This window comes from Pristiophorus japonicus, chromosome 5 (assembly GCF_044704955.1).
Source record: "Pristiophorus japonicus isolate sPriJap1 chromosome 5, sPriJap1.hap1, whole genome shotgun sequence".
NCBI classification, from domain to species: domain Eukaryota; kingdom Metazoa; phylum Chordata; class Chondrichthyes; family Pristiophoridae; genus Pristiophorus; species Pristiophorus japonicus.
The window spans coordinates 53227226-53245454 of NC_091981.1; the positions used below are offsets into that span (position 1 = coordinate 53227226).

Sequence of the window (18229 nt, forward strand, 5' to 3'; positions counted from 1 at the left end):
TCTTTCTTTTTTTCTTTCTTTCATCTCTGTCTTTGCCTCTTTATTCCAGAACCAAGGGTCACAGTCTAAGGTTAAGGGGTAAGCCATTTAGGACCGAGATGAGGAGAAACTTCTTAACTCAGAGAATTGTGAACCTGTGGAATTCTCTACCACAGAAAGTTGTTGGGGCCAGTTCGTTCGATATATTCAAAAGGGAGTTAGATGTGGCCCTTACTGCTAAAGGGATCAAGGGGTATGGAGAGAAAGCAGGAATGGGGTACTGAAGTTGCATAATCAGCCATGATCATAATGAATGGCGGTGCAGGCTCGAAGGGCTGAATGGCCTACTCCTGCACCTATTTTCTATGTTTCATTCCTTCCTTGTTTAATTTATTTCTGAATAGCAGGGAAACAATAAGAGAAGGGATTACAAACCAGAGAAGGGCAATTTATATATAAAGAGCAGCTGTGAACAGTAATGGTATTTATTAAAAAATGGGTGTACAAAGCCTTTTTTGAATCTTCTGGGGAAATAAAGACAGGATCCCAGATGAAACTGCATTTTGCATCTAGCTATTTTAGTATGTGCTGGTCTGTAATGACAGAATAATTGAAGTGGTGAATTGCTTGTATCCTCAGTGTCTTCCCAATAAAAATGCATTGGGCCTGAAAGGGGAAACTATAGACAGAACATAATGGCAAAGGTAAATTATCGAGGCTACGGGACTTGGGGGTGGGAAGGAGGTTAGCGATCGCGACAGGGAATGGGGGAAGAGAGCGGCTGTGATTGGCAGATGGGAGGCCAAAGGCTTCATTGAGAGGCCGAGGGAAGCTTGTTCACCTGTATCCCTCGATTCCTTTGCTCTTCTACCCAGTTCAGTTTCTTCTTTTCCACCAAAGTGAATCACCTCACCTTTATGTTAAAGTTTGTTTGCCACTTAATTGCCCAGTCTGCAAGTTTTCTAATGTCTTGTATTATGCTGCATTCTTCCTCTGCATTAGCCTATACTCCCCAGTTTGGTATCAACTGCAAATTTTGATAGTTACTTGTTCTTTAACAGTGGTCCCAGCACTGATCCTATGGAACACCACCATCTACCATTATCCAATCTGAATAACAACCCTTTACCCCTACTCTTTGCTTTCTATTTTTTAGCCAATTTGCTATCCATTCAGCTATTTGACTTCTGATTCCACATGTCCTAACCATTGTCTTGAGCTTATGGTACCTTTATGAAAATCCAAGTATATGACATTGACTGCATTACCCTTTGGTCAAAAATATATAGTTTGTGCCATTGTGATGATTTTCACATTCATTGTAGATGTGGAAAGTATTGATAATTTTCAATGCCCTGTAAAATATACATGTATTTTGTGAAGTCTGCCCTTTTTATTTTTCACTGAAACATACATGAATTTTGTTTGAATGGTTTGGGAAGGACTAATGTCAGAGAATTCCCCAGATGTATTTTTGGCACAAGGGTTTGAAAGAAGAAGCCTTGAGACAAGAAATAAGTTTATAAAAGTTGTAGGAGCCAGAATGAAATCTTGTTGGCACCTATATGTCCCCACTGAGTGTAATGAATGAATATCTTCTATAATCTCGTATTGAAGGATCTTCTTGGGAAGAGTGACCATAGCATGGCAGAATTTCAAATTCAGTTTGAGAAAGCTAGGTTTCAAACTAGTGTCCTGAACTTAAATAAAGATAATTACAAAGGTATGAAGGCAGAGTTGGTTAAAGTGGACTGGGAAAATATATTAAAGGGTAAGATTGTAGAAAAGCAGTGGCAAACATTTAAGTAGATATTTCATAACTCTCATCAAATATATATTTCAGTGAGAAAGTAAGACTCTAAGAGAATGATGAACTAACTAAGGAAGTAAAGGATGGTATAAAATTGAAAACAAAGGCATACAATGTTGCGAAGAACAGTGGAAGGCCAGAGGATTGGGAAATTTTTAGAAACCAGCAAAGGACGAATAAAAAAAAATGATAGAGAAGATAGCTTATAAGAATAAACTAGCAACAAATATAAAAACAGACAGTAAGAACTTCTACAGGAATATAAAAAGGAAGCGAGTAGCCAAAGTAAATGTTGGTCCCTTCGAGGATGAGACTGGGGAATTAATAATGGGAAACAGGGAAGTGGTGGAGACTTTGAACAAATATTTTGTATCGGTCTTCACGGCAGAAGACACTAAAAGCGTCCCAATAATTGATGATCAAGGGGCTATTGGGGGGCGGTGGAGGACTTAAAACAATCATTATCACTAGAGAAAAAGTACTCGGCAAACTGATGGAAGTAAAGGTGGACAAGTCCCCTGGACCTGATGGCTTGCATCCTTGAGTCTAAAAGAGGTGGCTGCAGAGATAGTGGATTCTGGAGAGGTCCCAGCGGACTTGAAAACCGCAAATGTAACGCCCCTATTTAAGAAAGGAGGGAGACAGAAAGCAGGAAAATATAGACCAGTTAGCCTAATATCTGTCATTGGGAAAATGCTGGAGTCCATCATGAAGGAAGTAGTAGCAGGACATTTCAAAAATCATAATGCATTAAGCAGAGTCAGCATGGTTTTATGAAAGGGAAATCATGTTTGACAAATTTACTGGTCATCTTTAAGGATATAACGAGCAGTGTTGATAAAGGGGAGCCAGTAGAAGTCGTGTATTTGGATTTCCAGAAAGCATTCGATAAGGTGGCGCATAAAAGGTTACTGCACAGGATAAGAGCTCACAGGGTTGGGGGCAATATATTAGCATGAATAGAGGATTAGCTAACTAACAGAAAACAGAGAGTCGGGATAAATAGGTCATTTTCAGATTGGCAAATTGTAACTAGTGGGGTGCCACAGGGATCAGTGCTGGGGCCTCAACTATTTACAATTTATATTAATGACTTGAATGGAGGAACTGAGTGTAATGTAGCCAAATTTGCTGATGGTACAAAGATAGGTCGGAAAGCGAGTTGTGAGGAGGACGCAAAGAATCTGCAAAGGGATATAGAATAGACTAAGTGAGTGGGCAAAAATTTGGCAGATGGAGTATAATGTCGGAAACTGTGAAGTTATCCACTTTGGTAGGAAAAATAAAAAAGCAAATTATTATTTAAATGGGGAAAGATGACAAAATGCTGCGGTACAGACGGATCTGGGGGTCCTTGTACATGAAACACAAAAGTTAGCATGCAGCTACAGCAATAATCGGGAAGGCAAATCGAATGTTGGCCTTTATTGCAAGAGGGATGGAGTATAAAAGTAGGGAAGTCCAACTACAACTATACAGGGTGTTGGTAAGTATAGCATACAGTTTTGCTCTCCTTATTTAAGGAAAGGTATACTTGCATTGGAGGCAGTTCAGAGAAGGTTCACGAGGTTGATTCCTGAGTTGAAGGGGTTGTCATTTGAAGAAAGATTGAGCAGGTTGGGCCTATACTCATTGGAGTTTGGAAGACAGAGAGGTGATGTTATTGAAACATATAAGATTCTGAGGGGGCTTGACATGTTGGATGCAGAGAGGATGTTTCTCCTTATGGGGGAAAACTAGAACGAAGGGACATAGTTTCAGAATAAGGGGTCATCCATTTAAAACGGAAGTGAGGAGGAATTTCTTCTCTGAGGATCATGAATCTTTGGAATTTTCCACTCCAGAGAGCTAGCTCATTGAATATATTTAAGGTGGAGATAGATTTTTGAATGATAAGGGAGTCAAGCGTTATCGGGAGCGGGCTGGAAAGTGGAGTTGAGGCATGGATCAGATCAGCCATGATCTTATTGAATGGCGGAGCAGGCTCGAGGGGCCAAATGGCCTACTGCTGCTCCTATTTCTTATGTTATCATAAAGGAAAGAGTTACCTAAGGCCTGCCTCAACAAATTTCATTGTCTCAAAGCTCATGTCACATGCAAAAGTCTATGTTGGTTAGCGCATCCAGTTTTTCATTTGGGAACCATTCAATAGCATTCTTAAGGGCTTATGCATGTCTAGGAATTGATTCTTTTTTGGTGGGTGATTAATTGTTCACATTAATGTCATGTGGATTATTTCCTACTGAAGTGCATCTTTTTATTATTAGCTTGTGATTTAAAAAAAAATAAGAACCCAGAGGTTGCACTAACCATTGCTGAAACATTTAAATGTTCTTTCACAAACTAAATTAAGCAATAACTTTGCTATTCTGCTTCACTTTTATCTTTTAGCTGATGCAATCAATAACGCAGGTGGCTTTGGGTTCAATGGCCTTGATACAAATGGCAACTTGCGATGGGACTTACTCTCAAACCTCAACATCTGGAATATTGAGGTGAGATTCCACTTGTTAAATATCCTATTGTCTGAAATTTTAATTAGACGAACTATACAGATTAATTTTCTGCACAGTCACCAATATGTTCTGTTACCCGAAACAGACAAGATTGAACATTTATTTTGAATGGCTAAATTGTGTGTGTTTCTCTTCTTTCATGGTTTAATTTTGGTAAATAGCCTGTTGAATTCACGGCTCTAAAGCTATAGATGAACATTTTATGACATAAAGATCAAAGATTCTAAAATTGCAAAACCTTGCTCATTGAGCAATGACTCATTTTGATCCCATAATCTGTTATTGCATAAATAATGTTTCTCTTCAACATCTGTTTCAAAAATTGACTTGACTACTTTCACTTAAGTAAAAGTTAGTGAATCATGAGTTTCTTGGGACACTGCTTGTTTATTGTAAATGTGTTATCACCTGATTTTTTTATTTGGTTGCCCCAGCATACTGCTTGAGAAATAATTGACTGACAATTATAGGGGATAATCGACTTGGTGCTGCCAGCGGCCAGCTCCGTCCATTTGGCAGTGTGTATCAGAAATATGGGCATGCATTGGGCTGTTTTTCCGACCATCTATTTAAAGGGTTGAAAAATCATGTGCAGCAAGTCCCATGTTTCTATCGCAGATAAAAAGTTGAAAAAAACCTGCAACTGCGGGAAGTCTGAAACAAAGGTACCAATGTGATTTTCAAGATTTTAAGACAACGTGTGACTTTTTCACAGGTATACCAATATATCGGATTTAATGAGACTGTTAGAGGAAACCAATTAATAGAGTTTTAAAATAAATATACTGTTTGTTATTTTGCCTATCAGCCTCAATTTGCTTACCACCACTTCTCCACCCCTCCATGGTCTTGAAATTGTCAGACTGCTTGTCCGACATCCAATTCTGGACGAGCAGAAATTTTCTCCAATTAAGTATTGGGAAGGCCAAAGCCATTGCGCTAGACTTTCCATTGACATCGATATCGCCCAAAAATGGACGATTTTTCTGGCGTGAGTGGTATTTTTCAGGATCGCTGGAATATCGCTCATTTTAAAAACCGCTAGTTTTGCTTTTTTAATTTGGGTGTCCGCCGTAGTGATGTGAAATGGGTGATAGTGATTTATTCCATCGTGCAAGGCCGGTGTCCATAGCAACGGCCATTCTGTGCATGCGTGATTTTTTTCCTTAGGTAATTTACTTTTCCCGCGATTCCTGAGGCCAGGGGTCAGAACACTTGAGAGAGAGTCGAGAAACAGAGAAAGAAGTGTTGTCTGAGAAGATGAATAAAAAAAAAAAGAAATGGATTACGTGGAGTCTGGATTAAGTAATGTTGAAGTGGCGGAGGTGGGTGAAGGGAGTGATGTGTCAGAGATGGGTGGGAGAAGGAGAACGAAAAGATTTTCAGAAGAGGCAAATGCTGCCCTGGTCCACGAGGTGGAAACTCGTTGGGCCCAATTAACCCGGGGTGGTCGTGGAACCCCCCCCCACCCCCCCAACGTGTATATCAGAGGATATGGGCGGAGATCACCGAAGCAGTTTCATCGGGGCCCACGATGTCCATGAGCCAAACCAATGCCGCAAGCGCTGGAACGACCTGGTTGGTTCTGGAAGAGTAAGTATTAAATTATTACATTTATAATTGTAATGATGCAATGACTCATTAATTAAAATGTAGATCTGCTGGATTGTAATTAAGCTGGTAATCTTGGTGTCGTGCGTTAGTTCCTAACCACGATTTTATTAAATTTATTCTCAGACCGTAGATATAACCATGCATTCAATTGCATACAGAGCGTATTAGCATATAACGTTAACAATAAATAGCATGTGCGATGACTAATTGTGTGTTGTGTAATAGTATCTAGTAATATCTGTAATAGTACCTAGGCAATTAGCTTGTGCCATGCTCTTGTCACCTTTGCAGAGGAAGATTTACAAAAACTGAGCCGAGCAGAGGCGGACTGGAGGAGGACTTGGAGGAGCAAGCCTTGGCACTAGTGGGGGTGCATAATCGTTCGGCCACCCGTGGTGGTGCTGAACCCGTTCTTGCACCACGTGAGTAATGTGTAACCCATTGGTGATTTAAAGTAATTTAATGCCATTTCAGTATAATATATAATTGATGTAATGTTATGTAATTAATGATGGGATCATGAAATATCATAGTACCGAATCTGCATTGCATTACAATCATGATAATTATATGTGACGTCTGTCAGTGATATTTATAGGAGTAGTGTTGCTCCTCGTACATATGCCTGCGTTGCGTAAGCATTCTCATGTCACCCTGGCCTCCCCTTCTCTTCTACTAACCTCATTTTTGTTTTCTAGGTCCCCAGCCTCTCCAGGCTCCCCAGGAGCAATCGGGAGGTGTTGAGGCAAGAGATTCTCCACTCGTGCAGGTCTTGAGGACACCAGCGAGGAAATGGATGATGAGCCTCAAGCAGGCTGTTCGAATGTTCCAGCGGCCAGGTCCTCCTCCACTGAGGAAGCAGTGGGGCCAAGCCCCTTGCTGCAGGGCACCCGCGGAGGTTGGTTCGGCAAGGTCGGATTGCTCATAGACAGGCAGATGTTAACCTTTATATGGTTGAACTATCAAGGACGAGCGCCGACATTGGTCGAGAGCTCCTCCAGGCAATGGGCGGATTGACTGGTCAAGTTGCCGCTCTGACTGCGCGCAGATGGTTGCGGCAATGCGGAGAATGGTCGATTCCATGGATGTCAGAAGGCAGGCAGTGGTCTCGGGATACGGCACTGCACCCCAAGGTGCCGTACCGCTCTTGTCGACCAATGCGAGTCAGGAGGAAGCAGTTGCTTCTGACTCGGAAGACGTTTCTTTGGAAACGTCTTCTCCAGATTCTCCAGTTTCAACAATGACCCTGCCACTGTCAGCCCCCACACAGCAGCAGTGCTCAAGGTGCTCTGCTCCAAGGCGGCTTGGTGTTAATGCAGGTAGAAGGGGGGGTGTAAGTGGGAAAGGGGGTGGGGTGGTGGTTCAGACCAGGGCGGGTAGAGGCAAAGGGAAGTGTAGCCGCAGGTAGGGGAGGAGTGGGGACATTATACTTTTTTTGTATTTGTATTGTTCACTGTTGGGGTTTGGTTATTATTGTTATTATAAATTTGTTGACTGTTGAGTGGGTGGGTGTTATATTTATAATTGTTATTGAAAAATTGTTGTTATATATTACTGTTATTAAAAAAAATTGGTGGGGGGTGGGGGGAAATGGGTGTTTATATTCATGTATGTTTGTTAAAAAAAATTTTTACATTTTGTCATCATCAAATATTTTTATTTAACTTAACATTGTTGTGTAGTGTCTTCCAATAACAGAAAGGTTAAACATCAATACAAGGTTTGCAACAATGACCAGGCCAGGCAAGAATGTAATGTAACGTAACGTAACGTAACGCAACTGTAACTGTCACCAATGTAACTTCACGCAAAGCGTTCATTTATGAGCTGCTTATGCAACGGTCTTGCAGCTGCGTAACTACCACGTGGCTTTCCCTGCGGTCTAGGGTGAGGTGAGGGCATGGCTTCAACGCCAGCCTGATTGTCCTCCCTGAGGTCCTTGTCCTTATCCTCGCACTCCTCTTCTGCCTCCCCTCTCTCCTGAGGTGGACCGGCAGTCCCATCTGGCAATTCTTGTCCCCTCCTGATAGCCAAGTTATTCAACATGTAGCACACCACAATGAACTCAGTGACCTGCTCAGGGTGGTATTGTAAGTCGCCTCCTGAGTGGTCCAGGCATCTGAAGCGCTGCTTAAGCACTCCAGTTGTCTTTTCGACGATATTGCGTGTGGCTATATGGCTTTCGTTGCAGCGCTTCTCGGCTTGTATCTGGGACTTACGCAGGAGGGTCATGAGCCAGCTGGCAAGGCCATATCCTTTATCCCCCAGCATCCAACTGTGACCTTGTGGGTGACTGTTAAACAGATCAGAGACAGTGCTCTCACACAAGATGTGCACATCATGGATGCTCCCTGGAAATTTTGCATTTACTGCCATGATTATTTGCGTGTGGTCGAAAACGAGTTGTACATTCAGGGAGTGGAATCCCTTTCGGTTCTGAAGCACCTCTGCATCCTGAAAAGGTGCTTGCAGGGCATTGTGCGTAGTCTATTGCTGCCTGCACCTTGGGGAAGTTTGCTATTCTCGAAAAACCCAAAGCCCTCTCACTCTGTGCCTCCCTGGTCATAGGATAGTTTATAAAGTCCATCTTGCGAGGCTTCAGTCACCTGTCGAATGCAGCAATGTGTGACGTGCTGAGAGATACCGCAAATGTCGCCAGCTGAGGCCTGAAAGGAGCCCAATGCATAGAAGGAAGCCTTGACCTCAACGGGAGTGCGGTCCTGACGGTGCTGGTAGATCTCCCTTAATTAGCTGGCATATCTCACTAATGACCTCCTTTCGGAAGCGCAGCCTCCTAAGGCACGTGTTATTGGACAAATCCAGGTATGATCGTTTATCCCTGTAAATGTGTTGGGTGTAAGGTCTCGCCCTCCTCAGCAGTCTGCCATCTCTTTGATTGGGCACATAATGCTCTTCAATAAACCTTCTCCCATCTCTATTCTGCAGCATGTGAGTAGTTATCAATACTGGCTGAGAAATTACAGGCCCCATGACTATAAATGCTCTATTATAATCTTCAAAATTATTAAATTGTCCTCTACAAATGCAATAGAAACTCAAAATTCACCACAATGTGATTAGATGGTTGTCAAGAGATTTTAAAATGACCTTAAAAGCACTCACGAATTACTTCAATGCTCCCATGAACTTGAAATAGCCTTTTATTAAAAGTCCTCTGAATTACAAAATGGCGCCCATACCGCTGGGTTAAGGCCAGGTGAGTGCAGCTTTTCTTGAGCATCTTTTTGGGCGAGCGATCATTTGGGCAGTGTGTGGGCGAGATGCTGAAAGTAGCGCTCGCGATAATCTGGGTGGTATTTGGGCATTAGTTTCCATTATAAGCAGTCTTCTGGGCACGAGTGATGACGTCAGATCTTATTTTAAAAAATGGGCGGGCGGTTCAGCTAATTCCCGGCAATAATTGTATGCCAAAAGTTACGCCGGCGATAATTGGGCGTTAGTTTCCATTTATAATCAAATATGGGCAGTAAACGCAATCTCAGCGGTTAAATGGGCGGATATATGACAAAAGTCTTATCCATTGTCTTTGGTCCCTGTAACAATCTGCATTCCCTAGCCACTGGCTCCTAGCATCTGTCTGAGGCTGGACCAGACTATTCGCAACCTAGGTGTCATATTTGATCCTGAAATGAGCTTCCAGCCATATATAACTAAAACCTCCTATTTTCACCTACGTAACATTGCCAGTCTCCGCCCTTCCCTCAGCATATCTGCTGCTGAAACCCTCATCCATGCCTTTGTTACCTCTCGACTTGACTACTCCAATGCACTCCTGGCTGGTCTCCCATATTCTACCCTAAGTAAGCTTGAGGTCATTGAAATAATCAGCAGCCCGTGTCCAAACTCGCACCAAGTCCCACTCACCCATCATCCCTGTGCTCGCTGACCTACATTGGCTCCGGTTAAGCAACGCCTCGATTTCAAAATTCTTATCCTTGTTTACAAATCCCTCCATGGCCTCGCCCCTCCCTCTCTCTGTAATCTCCTTCAGCCTCACAACCCCCCTGAGATGTCTGCGCTCCTCAAAATCTACTCTCTTGAGCATCCCTGATTGTAACTGCTCAACCATTGGTGGCCGTACCTTCAGCTGCCTGGGCCCTAAGCTCTGGAACTCCTTCCTGAAACCTTTTCACCTCTCTTTCCTCCTTTTAAGACGTTCCTTAAAACCTACCTCTTTGACCAAGCTTTTGGTCACCTGCTGTAATTTCTTCTTGTGTGGCTCAGTGTCAAATTTTTTTTTTTTGACTTATAACACTCCTGTGAAGCGCCTTGGGACGTTTTACTGCGGTAAAGGTGCTATATAAATGAGTTGTTGTTGTAAAATCACAATAATGCTTTCTGGTCATGAACACCAGATAATTTAATACTATGCTGTCAGTGTTCAAACAGCACTGGGTATATCTAATCTGTTTCAAAACAAATAATGTGTCATTCAAAGTATTTCTGTTCAACATCATCATAGATAATATGTCCTTTTGTATTTTTTTAAAAGTTTATTTTTCTCTAATTCTCTGCCCTGAAGGTGGAGTCTCACATTGGATATAGTTATACCTGCATCTTCACCTTGCCCTAGTGACCCATTTTAATGTGTGAGCTTGGATAGTGAGTGTCTGTGGTCTGTTTGACTATGAGGATCATTAAAGGTGAGCTTGATCCTGTAATCGCCTGAAGACCACACAGTAGCGGGTCACTATTACGAATGAGAGCCTTCCCTGATATTGTCCCTTCGACAAACTGCTAACATTCTTATCTCTGCCCACCTTCCTGATCTACATTGAGCCGCGTGGAGGATTTGTTGTATTCCGACATTATAGCCTTACTACTTTGCTCTCCCAGGTTCTCGAGCTGTGATGTGCCAACTGAGCAATTCTGGCCTAGCAAAGGGAGATGAGACAATGTGCCCATCATAGAATTCCGAAGTGTGCACCGTGTTCAGAAATGATCCCTTTAAAAGACCAAAGAATAACAATAAATACAAATAAATTAACACTTTAACAACAAAAAAACTGTCTCCAGTGCTGTAGTTCAGTGGTCAAGGCTTCTTAATGAGTTGTCATGGAAACCAAATGGTCTCTAGTTGAGTTTGTAGGATTTTATTCAGGCATTTCTCTGCTCATTAGATGTCTTTCAAGTTGGGTCATGTCAGTTGAGAGTTCTGCATTGTGGCTAATTGTACTTAGCCTTAATTGACCTGTGAGGAAGCAAGCTGTCATGGTCCATTGGCCATTGCCAGCATATGACTCAGTGATGCTCTATATAAGGTAAAAATATCCCAAAGCTTTTTATTAGTTTTTACTGCGTCAAATCGAAGGAGTGATTCCATGTTATGGTGCTGCCAATGGGCAATAGCTCTCGCAGGTCGCGTACCTCGTGAATCGCTGGTCATAGCCTGTGTTTATCTGCCCATTTCCAGCAATTGCATGATCACCCCACAAGTCTTATGATACTGTATCTGCCATCGAGTTATTCCCAAGATCTTTCGTACACACCACAGTCTATATCTTTGTCAGAGAGGAGGAAAATGTAAAAACGCAGAGTTTATATTCTCCCAAAGCGGTCTGTAAGTAGTAGAAATAGCAGGATAGTTAAGATGAATACGTGGCTTGAGGGAGGGATTCAAATTTCTGGGACATTGGAACCGGTTCTGGGGGAGGTGGGACCAGTACAAACCGGACGGTCTGCACCTGAGCAGGACCGGAACCGGGGGACTGTTTGCTAGTGCTGTTGGCGGGGAGGGGGTGGCGGTTTAAACTAATATGGCAGGGGGATCGGAATCTGCAGGGAGACAGAGGGAAGTAAAATGGGGGCAGAAGCAAAAGGTAGAAAGGAGATCAGGAAAAGTGGCGGGCAGAGAAATCAGAGGCAAAAATCAAAAAGGGCCACATTACAACATCATTCCAAAAGGACAAAGAGTGTTAAAAAAACAAGCCTGAAGGCTCTGTGTCTCAATGCGAGAAGCATTCGTAGTAAGGTGTATGAATTAACTGTGCAGATAGCTGTGAACGGATATGATGCAATTGGGATTACGGAGACATGGCTCCAGGGTGACCAAGGCTGGGAACTTCACATCCAGGGGTATTCAATATTCAGGAAGAATAGACAGAAAGGAAAAGGAGGTGAGGTAGCGTTGCTGGTTAAAGAGGAGATTAACGCAATAGTAAGGAAGGACATTAACTTGGATGATATGGAATCTGTATGGGTAGAGCTGCGGAACATCAAAGGGCAGAAAACGCTAGTGGAAGTTGTGTACAGACCACCAAACAGTAGTAGTGAGGTTGGGGATAACATCAAACAGGAAATTAGGGATGCGTGCAATAAAGGTACACCAGTTATCATGGGTGACATTAATCTACATATAGATTGGGCTAACCAAATTGGTAGCAATACTGCAGAGGAGGATCTCCTGGAGTGTATAAGGGATGGTTTTCGAGACCAATAGGTCAAGGATCCAACTAGAGAGCTGGCCATCTTAGATTGGGTGTTGCGTAATGAGAGAGGATTAATTCGCAATCTTGTTGTGTGAGGCGCCTTAATGAAGAATTCTACCATAATATGGTAGAATTCTTCATTAAGATGGAGAGTGACACAGTTAATTCAGAGACTAGGGTCCTGAACTTAAAGAAAGGTAACTTCGATGGTATGAGACGTAAATTGGCTAGGATAGACTGGCGAATGATACTTAAAGGGTTGACGGTGGATAGGCAATGGCAGACATTTAATGATTACATGGATGAACTTCAACAATTGTACATCCCTGTCTGGCGTAAAAATAAAATGGGTAAGGTGGCTCAACCGTGGCTAACAAGGGAAATTAGGGATAGTGTTAAATCCAAGGAAGAGGCATATAAATTGGCCGGAAAAAGCAGCAAACCTGAGGACTGGGAGAAATTTAGAATTCAGCAGAGGAGGACAAAGGGTTTAATTAGGAGGGGGAAAATAGAGTATGAGAGTAAGCTTGCAGGGAACATAAAAACTGACTGCAAAAGCTTCTGTAGATATGTGAAGAGAAAAAGATTAGTGAAGACAAATGTAGGTCCCTTGCAGTCAGAATCAGGTGAATTTATAATGGGGAACAAAGAAATGGCAGATCAATTGAACAAATACTTTGTTCTGTCTTCACTAAGGAAGACACAAACAACCTTCTGGAAATACTAGGAGACCGAGGGTATAGAAACATAGAAAATAGGTGCAGGAGCAGGCCATTCAGCCCTTCTAGCCTGCACCGCCATTCAATGAGTTCATGGCTGAACATGAAACTTCAGTACCCCCTTCCTGCTTTCTCGCCATACCCCTTGATCCCCCGAGTAGTAAGGACTTCATCTAACTCCCTTTTGAATATATTTAGTGAATTGGCCTCAACTACTTTCTGTGGTAGAGAATTCCACAGGTTCACCACTCTCTGGGTGAAGAAGTTTCTCCTCATCTCGGTCCTAAATGGCTTACCCCTTATCCTTAGACCGTGACCCCTGGTTCTGGACTTCCCCAACATCGGGAACATTCTTACTGCATCTAACTTGTCTAAACCCGTCAGAATTTTAAACGTTTCTATGAGGTCCCCTCTCATTCTTCTGAACTCCAGTGAATACAAGACAAGTTGATCCAGTCTTTCTTGATAGGTCAGTCCCACCATCCCGGGAATCAGTCTGGTGAATCTTCGCTGCACTCCCTCAATAGCAAGAATGTCCTTCCTCAGGTTAGGAGACCAAAACTGTACACAATACTCCAGGTGTGGCCTCACCAATGCCCTGTACAACTGTAGCAACACCTCCCTGCCCCTGTACTCAAATCCCCCCGCTATGAAGGCCAACATGCCATTTGCTTTCTTAACCGCCTGCTGAACCTGCATGCCAACTTTCAATGACTGATGTACCATGACACCCAGGTCTCGTTGCACCTTCCCTTTTCCTAATCTGTCATCATTCAGATAATAGTCTGTCTCTCTGTTTTTACCACCAAAGTGGATAACCTCACATTTATCCACGTTATACTTCATCTGCCATGCATTTGCCCACTCACCTAACCTATCCAAGTCACTCTGCAGCCTCATAGCATTCTCCTCGCAGCTCACACTGCCACCCAACTTAGTGTCATCCGCAAATTTGGAGATACTACATTTAATCCCCTCGTCTAAATCATTAATGTACAGTGTAAACAGCTGGGGCCCCAGCACAGAACCTTGCGGTACCCCACTAGTCACTGCCTGCCATTCTGAAAAGTACCCATTTACTCCTACTCTTTGCTTCCTGTCTGACAACCAGTTCTCAATCCACGTCAGCACACTACCCCCAATCCCATGTGCTTTAACTTTGCACATTAATCTCTTGTGTGGGACCTTGTCGAAAGCCTTCTGAAAGTCCAAATATACCACATCAACTGGTTCTCCTTTGTCCACTTTACTGGAAACATCCTCAAAAAATTCCAGAAGATTTGTCAAACATGATTTCTCCTTCACAAATCCATGCTGACTTGGACCTATCATGTCACCATTTTCCAAATGCGCTGCTATGACATCCTTAATAATTGATTCCATCATTTTACCCACTACTGAGGTCAGGCTGACCGGTCTATAATTCCGTTTTCTCTCTCTCTTCTTTTTTAAAAAAGTGGGGTTATATTGGCTACCCTCCACTCCATAGGAACTGATCCAGAGTCAATGGAATGTTGGAAAATGACTGTCAATGCCTTCGCTATTTCCAAGGCCACCTCCTTAAGTACTCTGGGATGCAGTCCACAGGCCCTGGGGATTTATCGGCCTTCAATCCCATCAATTTCCCCAACACAATTTCCCGACTAATAAAGATTTTCCTCAGTTCCTCCTCCATACTAGACCCTCTGACCTTTCTTATATCCGGAAGGTTGTTTGTGTCCTCCTTAGTGAATACTGAACCAAAGTACTTGTTCAATTGGTCTGCCATTTCTTTGTTCCCCGTTATGACTTCCCCTGATTCTGACTGCAGGGGACCTACGTTTGTCTTTACTAACCTTTTTCTCTTTACATACCTATAGAAACTTTAGCAATCCGCCTTAATGTTCCCTGCAAGCTTCTTCTCGTACTTCATTTTCCCTGCCCTAATCAAACCCTTTGTCCTCCTCTGCTGAGTTCTAAATTTCTCCCAGTCCCCAGGATCGCTGCTATTTCTGGCCAATTTGTATGCCACTTCCTTGGCTTTAATACTATCCCTGATTTCCCTAGATAGCCACGGTTGAGCCATCTTCCCTTTTTTATTTTTACGCCAGACAGGAATGTACAATTGTTGTAATTCATCCATGCTGTCTCTAAATGTCTGCCATTGCCCATCCACAGTCAACCCCTTAAGTATCATTCGCCAATCTATCCTAGCCAATTCACGCCTCATACCTTCAAAGTTACCCTTCTTTAAGTTTTGGACCATGGTCTCTGAATTAACTGTATCATTCTCCATCCTAATGCAGAATTCCACCATATTATGGTCACTCTTCCCCAAGGGGCCTCGCACAACGAGATTGCTAATTAGTCCTCTCTCATTACACAACACCCAGTCTAAGATGGCCTCCCCCCTAGTTGGTTCCTCGACATATTGGTCTAGAAAACCATCCCTTATGCACTCCAGGAAATCCTCCTCCACCGTATTGCTTCCAGTTTGGCTAGCCCAATCTATGTGCATATTAAAGTCGCCCATTATAACTGCTGCACCTTTATTGCATGCACCCCTAATTTCCTGTTTGGTGCCCTCCCCAACATCACTACTACTGTTTGGAGGTCTGTACACAACTCCCACTAATGTTTTTTGCCCTTTGGTGTTCTGCAGCTCTACCCATATAGATTCCACATCATCCAAGCTAATGTCTTTCCTAACTATTGCATTAATCTCCTCTTTAACCAGCAATGCTACCCCACCTCCTTTTCCTTTTATTCTATCCTTCCTGAATGTTGAATACCCCTGGATGTTGAGTTCCCAGCCCTGATCATCCTGGAGCCACGTCTCCGTAATCCCAATCACATCATATTTGTTAACATCTATTTGCACAGTTAATTCATCCACTTTATTGCGGATACTCCTTGCATTAAGACACAAAGCTTTCAGGCTTGTTTTTTTAACACCCTTTGTCCTTTTAGAATTTTGCTGTACAGTGGCCCTTTTTGTTCTTTGCCTTGGGTTTCTCTGCCCTCCACTTTTCCTCATCTCCTTTCTGTCTTTTGCTTTTGCCTCCTTTTTGTCTCCTTCTCTCTCCCTGCATTGGTTCCCATCCCCTTGCCATATTAGTTTAACTCCTCCCCAACAGCACTAGCAAACACTCCCCCTAGGACATTGGTTCCGGTCCTGCCCAGGTGCAGACCGTCCGGTTTGTACTGGTCCCACCTCCCCCAGAACCGGTTCCAATGCCCCAGGAATTTGAATCCCTCCCTGCTGCACCACTGCTCAAGCCACGTATTCATCTGCGCTATCCTGCGATTCCTACTCTGACTAGCACGTGGCACTGGTAGCAATCCCGAGATTACTACTTTTGAGGTCCTGCTTTTTAATTTAGCTCCTAGCTCCTTAAATTCGTTTCGTAGGACCTCATCCCTTTTTTTTACCTATGTCGTTGCTACCAATGTGCACCACGACAACTGGCTGTTCTCCCTCCCATTTCAGAATGTCCTGCACCCGCTCCGAGACATCCTTGACCCTTGCACCAGGGAGGCAACATACCATCCTGGAGTCTCGGTTGCGTCCGCAGAAACGCCTATCTATTCCCCTCACCATTGAATCCCCTATCACTATCGCGCTCCCACTCTTTTTCCTGCCCTCCTGTGCAGCAGAGCCAGCCACGATGCCATGAACTTGGCTGCTGCTGCCCTCCCCTGATGAGTCATCCCCCCCAACAGTACTCAAAGCGGTGTATCTGTTTTGCAGGGGGATGACCACAGGGGACCCCTGCACTACCTTCCTTGCACTGCTCTTCCTGCTGGTCTTCCATTCCCTATCTGGCTGTGGACTCTTCTCCTGTGGTTAGACCAACTCACTACACGTGATACTCACGTCATTCTCAGCATCGTGGATGCTCCAGAGTGAATCCACCCTCCGCTCCAATTCTGCAACGCGGACCGTCAGGAGCTCGAGGCAGACACACTTCTCACACACGTAGTCGTCAGGGACACCGGAAGTGTTCCTGAGTTCCCACATGGTACAGGAGGAGCATATCACGTGACCGAGCTCTCCTGCCATGCCTTAACCCTTAGATACCCTTAAATTGGTAATAACAATGTTACCGTTCACTTACTGATATAAAAAACAAAAAGAAAAGCTAGTCACCAATCACCAGCCAATCACTTACCCCATTGGCTGTGACGTCACCTTTTGATTCCTTTCTACTTCTATTTTGCTTTCTCTCCCGCTGTAGCTGCACAAGTACGCCTTTTATAGGCCGCTCCCCTCTCACCAACTGCCGCTGGCTCTCGATCTCCCGCTGGGCCTTTTATAGGCCACTCCCCTCTCACCAACTGCCACTGGCTCTCGATCTCCCGCTGGGCCTTTTATAGGCCGCTCCCCTCTCACCAACTGCCACTGGCTCTCGATCTCCCGCTGGGCCTTTTATAGGCCGCTCCCCTCTCACCAACTGCCACTGGCTCTCGATCTCCCGCTGGGCCTTTTATAGGCCACTCCCCTCTCACCAACTGCCACTGGCTCTCGATCTCCCGCTGGGCCTTTTATAGGCCGCTCCCCTCTCACCAACTGCCGCTGGCTCTCGATCTCCCGCTGGGCCTTTTATAGGCCACTCCCCTCTCACCAACTGCCACTGGCTCTCGATCTCCCGCTGGGCCTTTTATAGGCCGCTCCCCTCTCACCAACTGCCACTGGCTCTCGATCTCCCGCTGGGCCTTTTATAGGCCGCTCCCCTCTCACCAACTGCCACTGGCTCTCGATCTCCCGCTGGGCCTTTTATAGGCCACTCCCCTCTCACCAACTGCCACTGGCTCTCGATCTCCTGCTGGGCCTTTTATAGGCCACTCCCCTCTCAGCAACTGCCACTGGCTCTCGATCTCCTGCTGGGCCTTTTATAGGCCACTCCCCTCTCACCAACTGCCACTGGCTCTCGATCTCCTGCTGGGCCTTTTATAGGCCACTCCCCTCTCACCAACTGCCACTGGCTCTCGATCTCCTGCTGGGCCTTTTATAGGCCACTCCCCTCTCAGCAACTGCCACTGGCTCTCGATCTCCTGCTGGGCCTTTTATAGGCCACTCCCCTCTCACCAACTACCACTGGCTCTCGATCTCCCGCTGGGCCTTTTATAGGCCGCTTCCCTCTCTCCAACTGCCGCTGGCTC

General features: G+C 44.3%; 1 protein-coding gene across 4 annotated transcripts in view; it reads left to right on the top strand.

Annotated features, from left to right (window-relative positions):
• Nucleotides 1-18229, top strand: part of LOC139264342 (lysophospholipid acyltransferase 1-like) — a 192602-nt gene that overhangs the window by 122714 nt on the left and 51659 nt on the right. For all 4 annotated transcript variants that reach the window (XM_070880628.1, XM_070880629.1, XM_070880631.1 and 1 more), the window contains one exon: nucleotides 4181-4284. In XM_070880628.1, the coding sequence (XP_070736729.1) occupies nucleotides 4181-4284 (104 nt within the window). The remainder of the gene's footprint in view (nucleotides 1-4180; nucleotides 4285-18229) is intronic.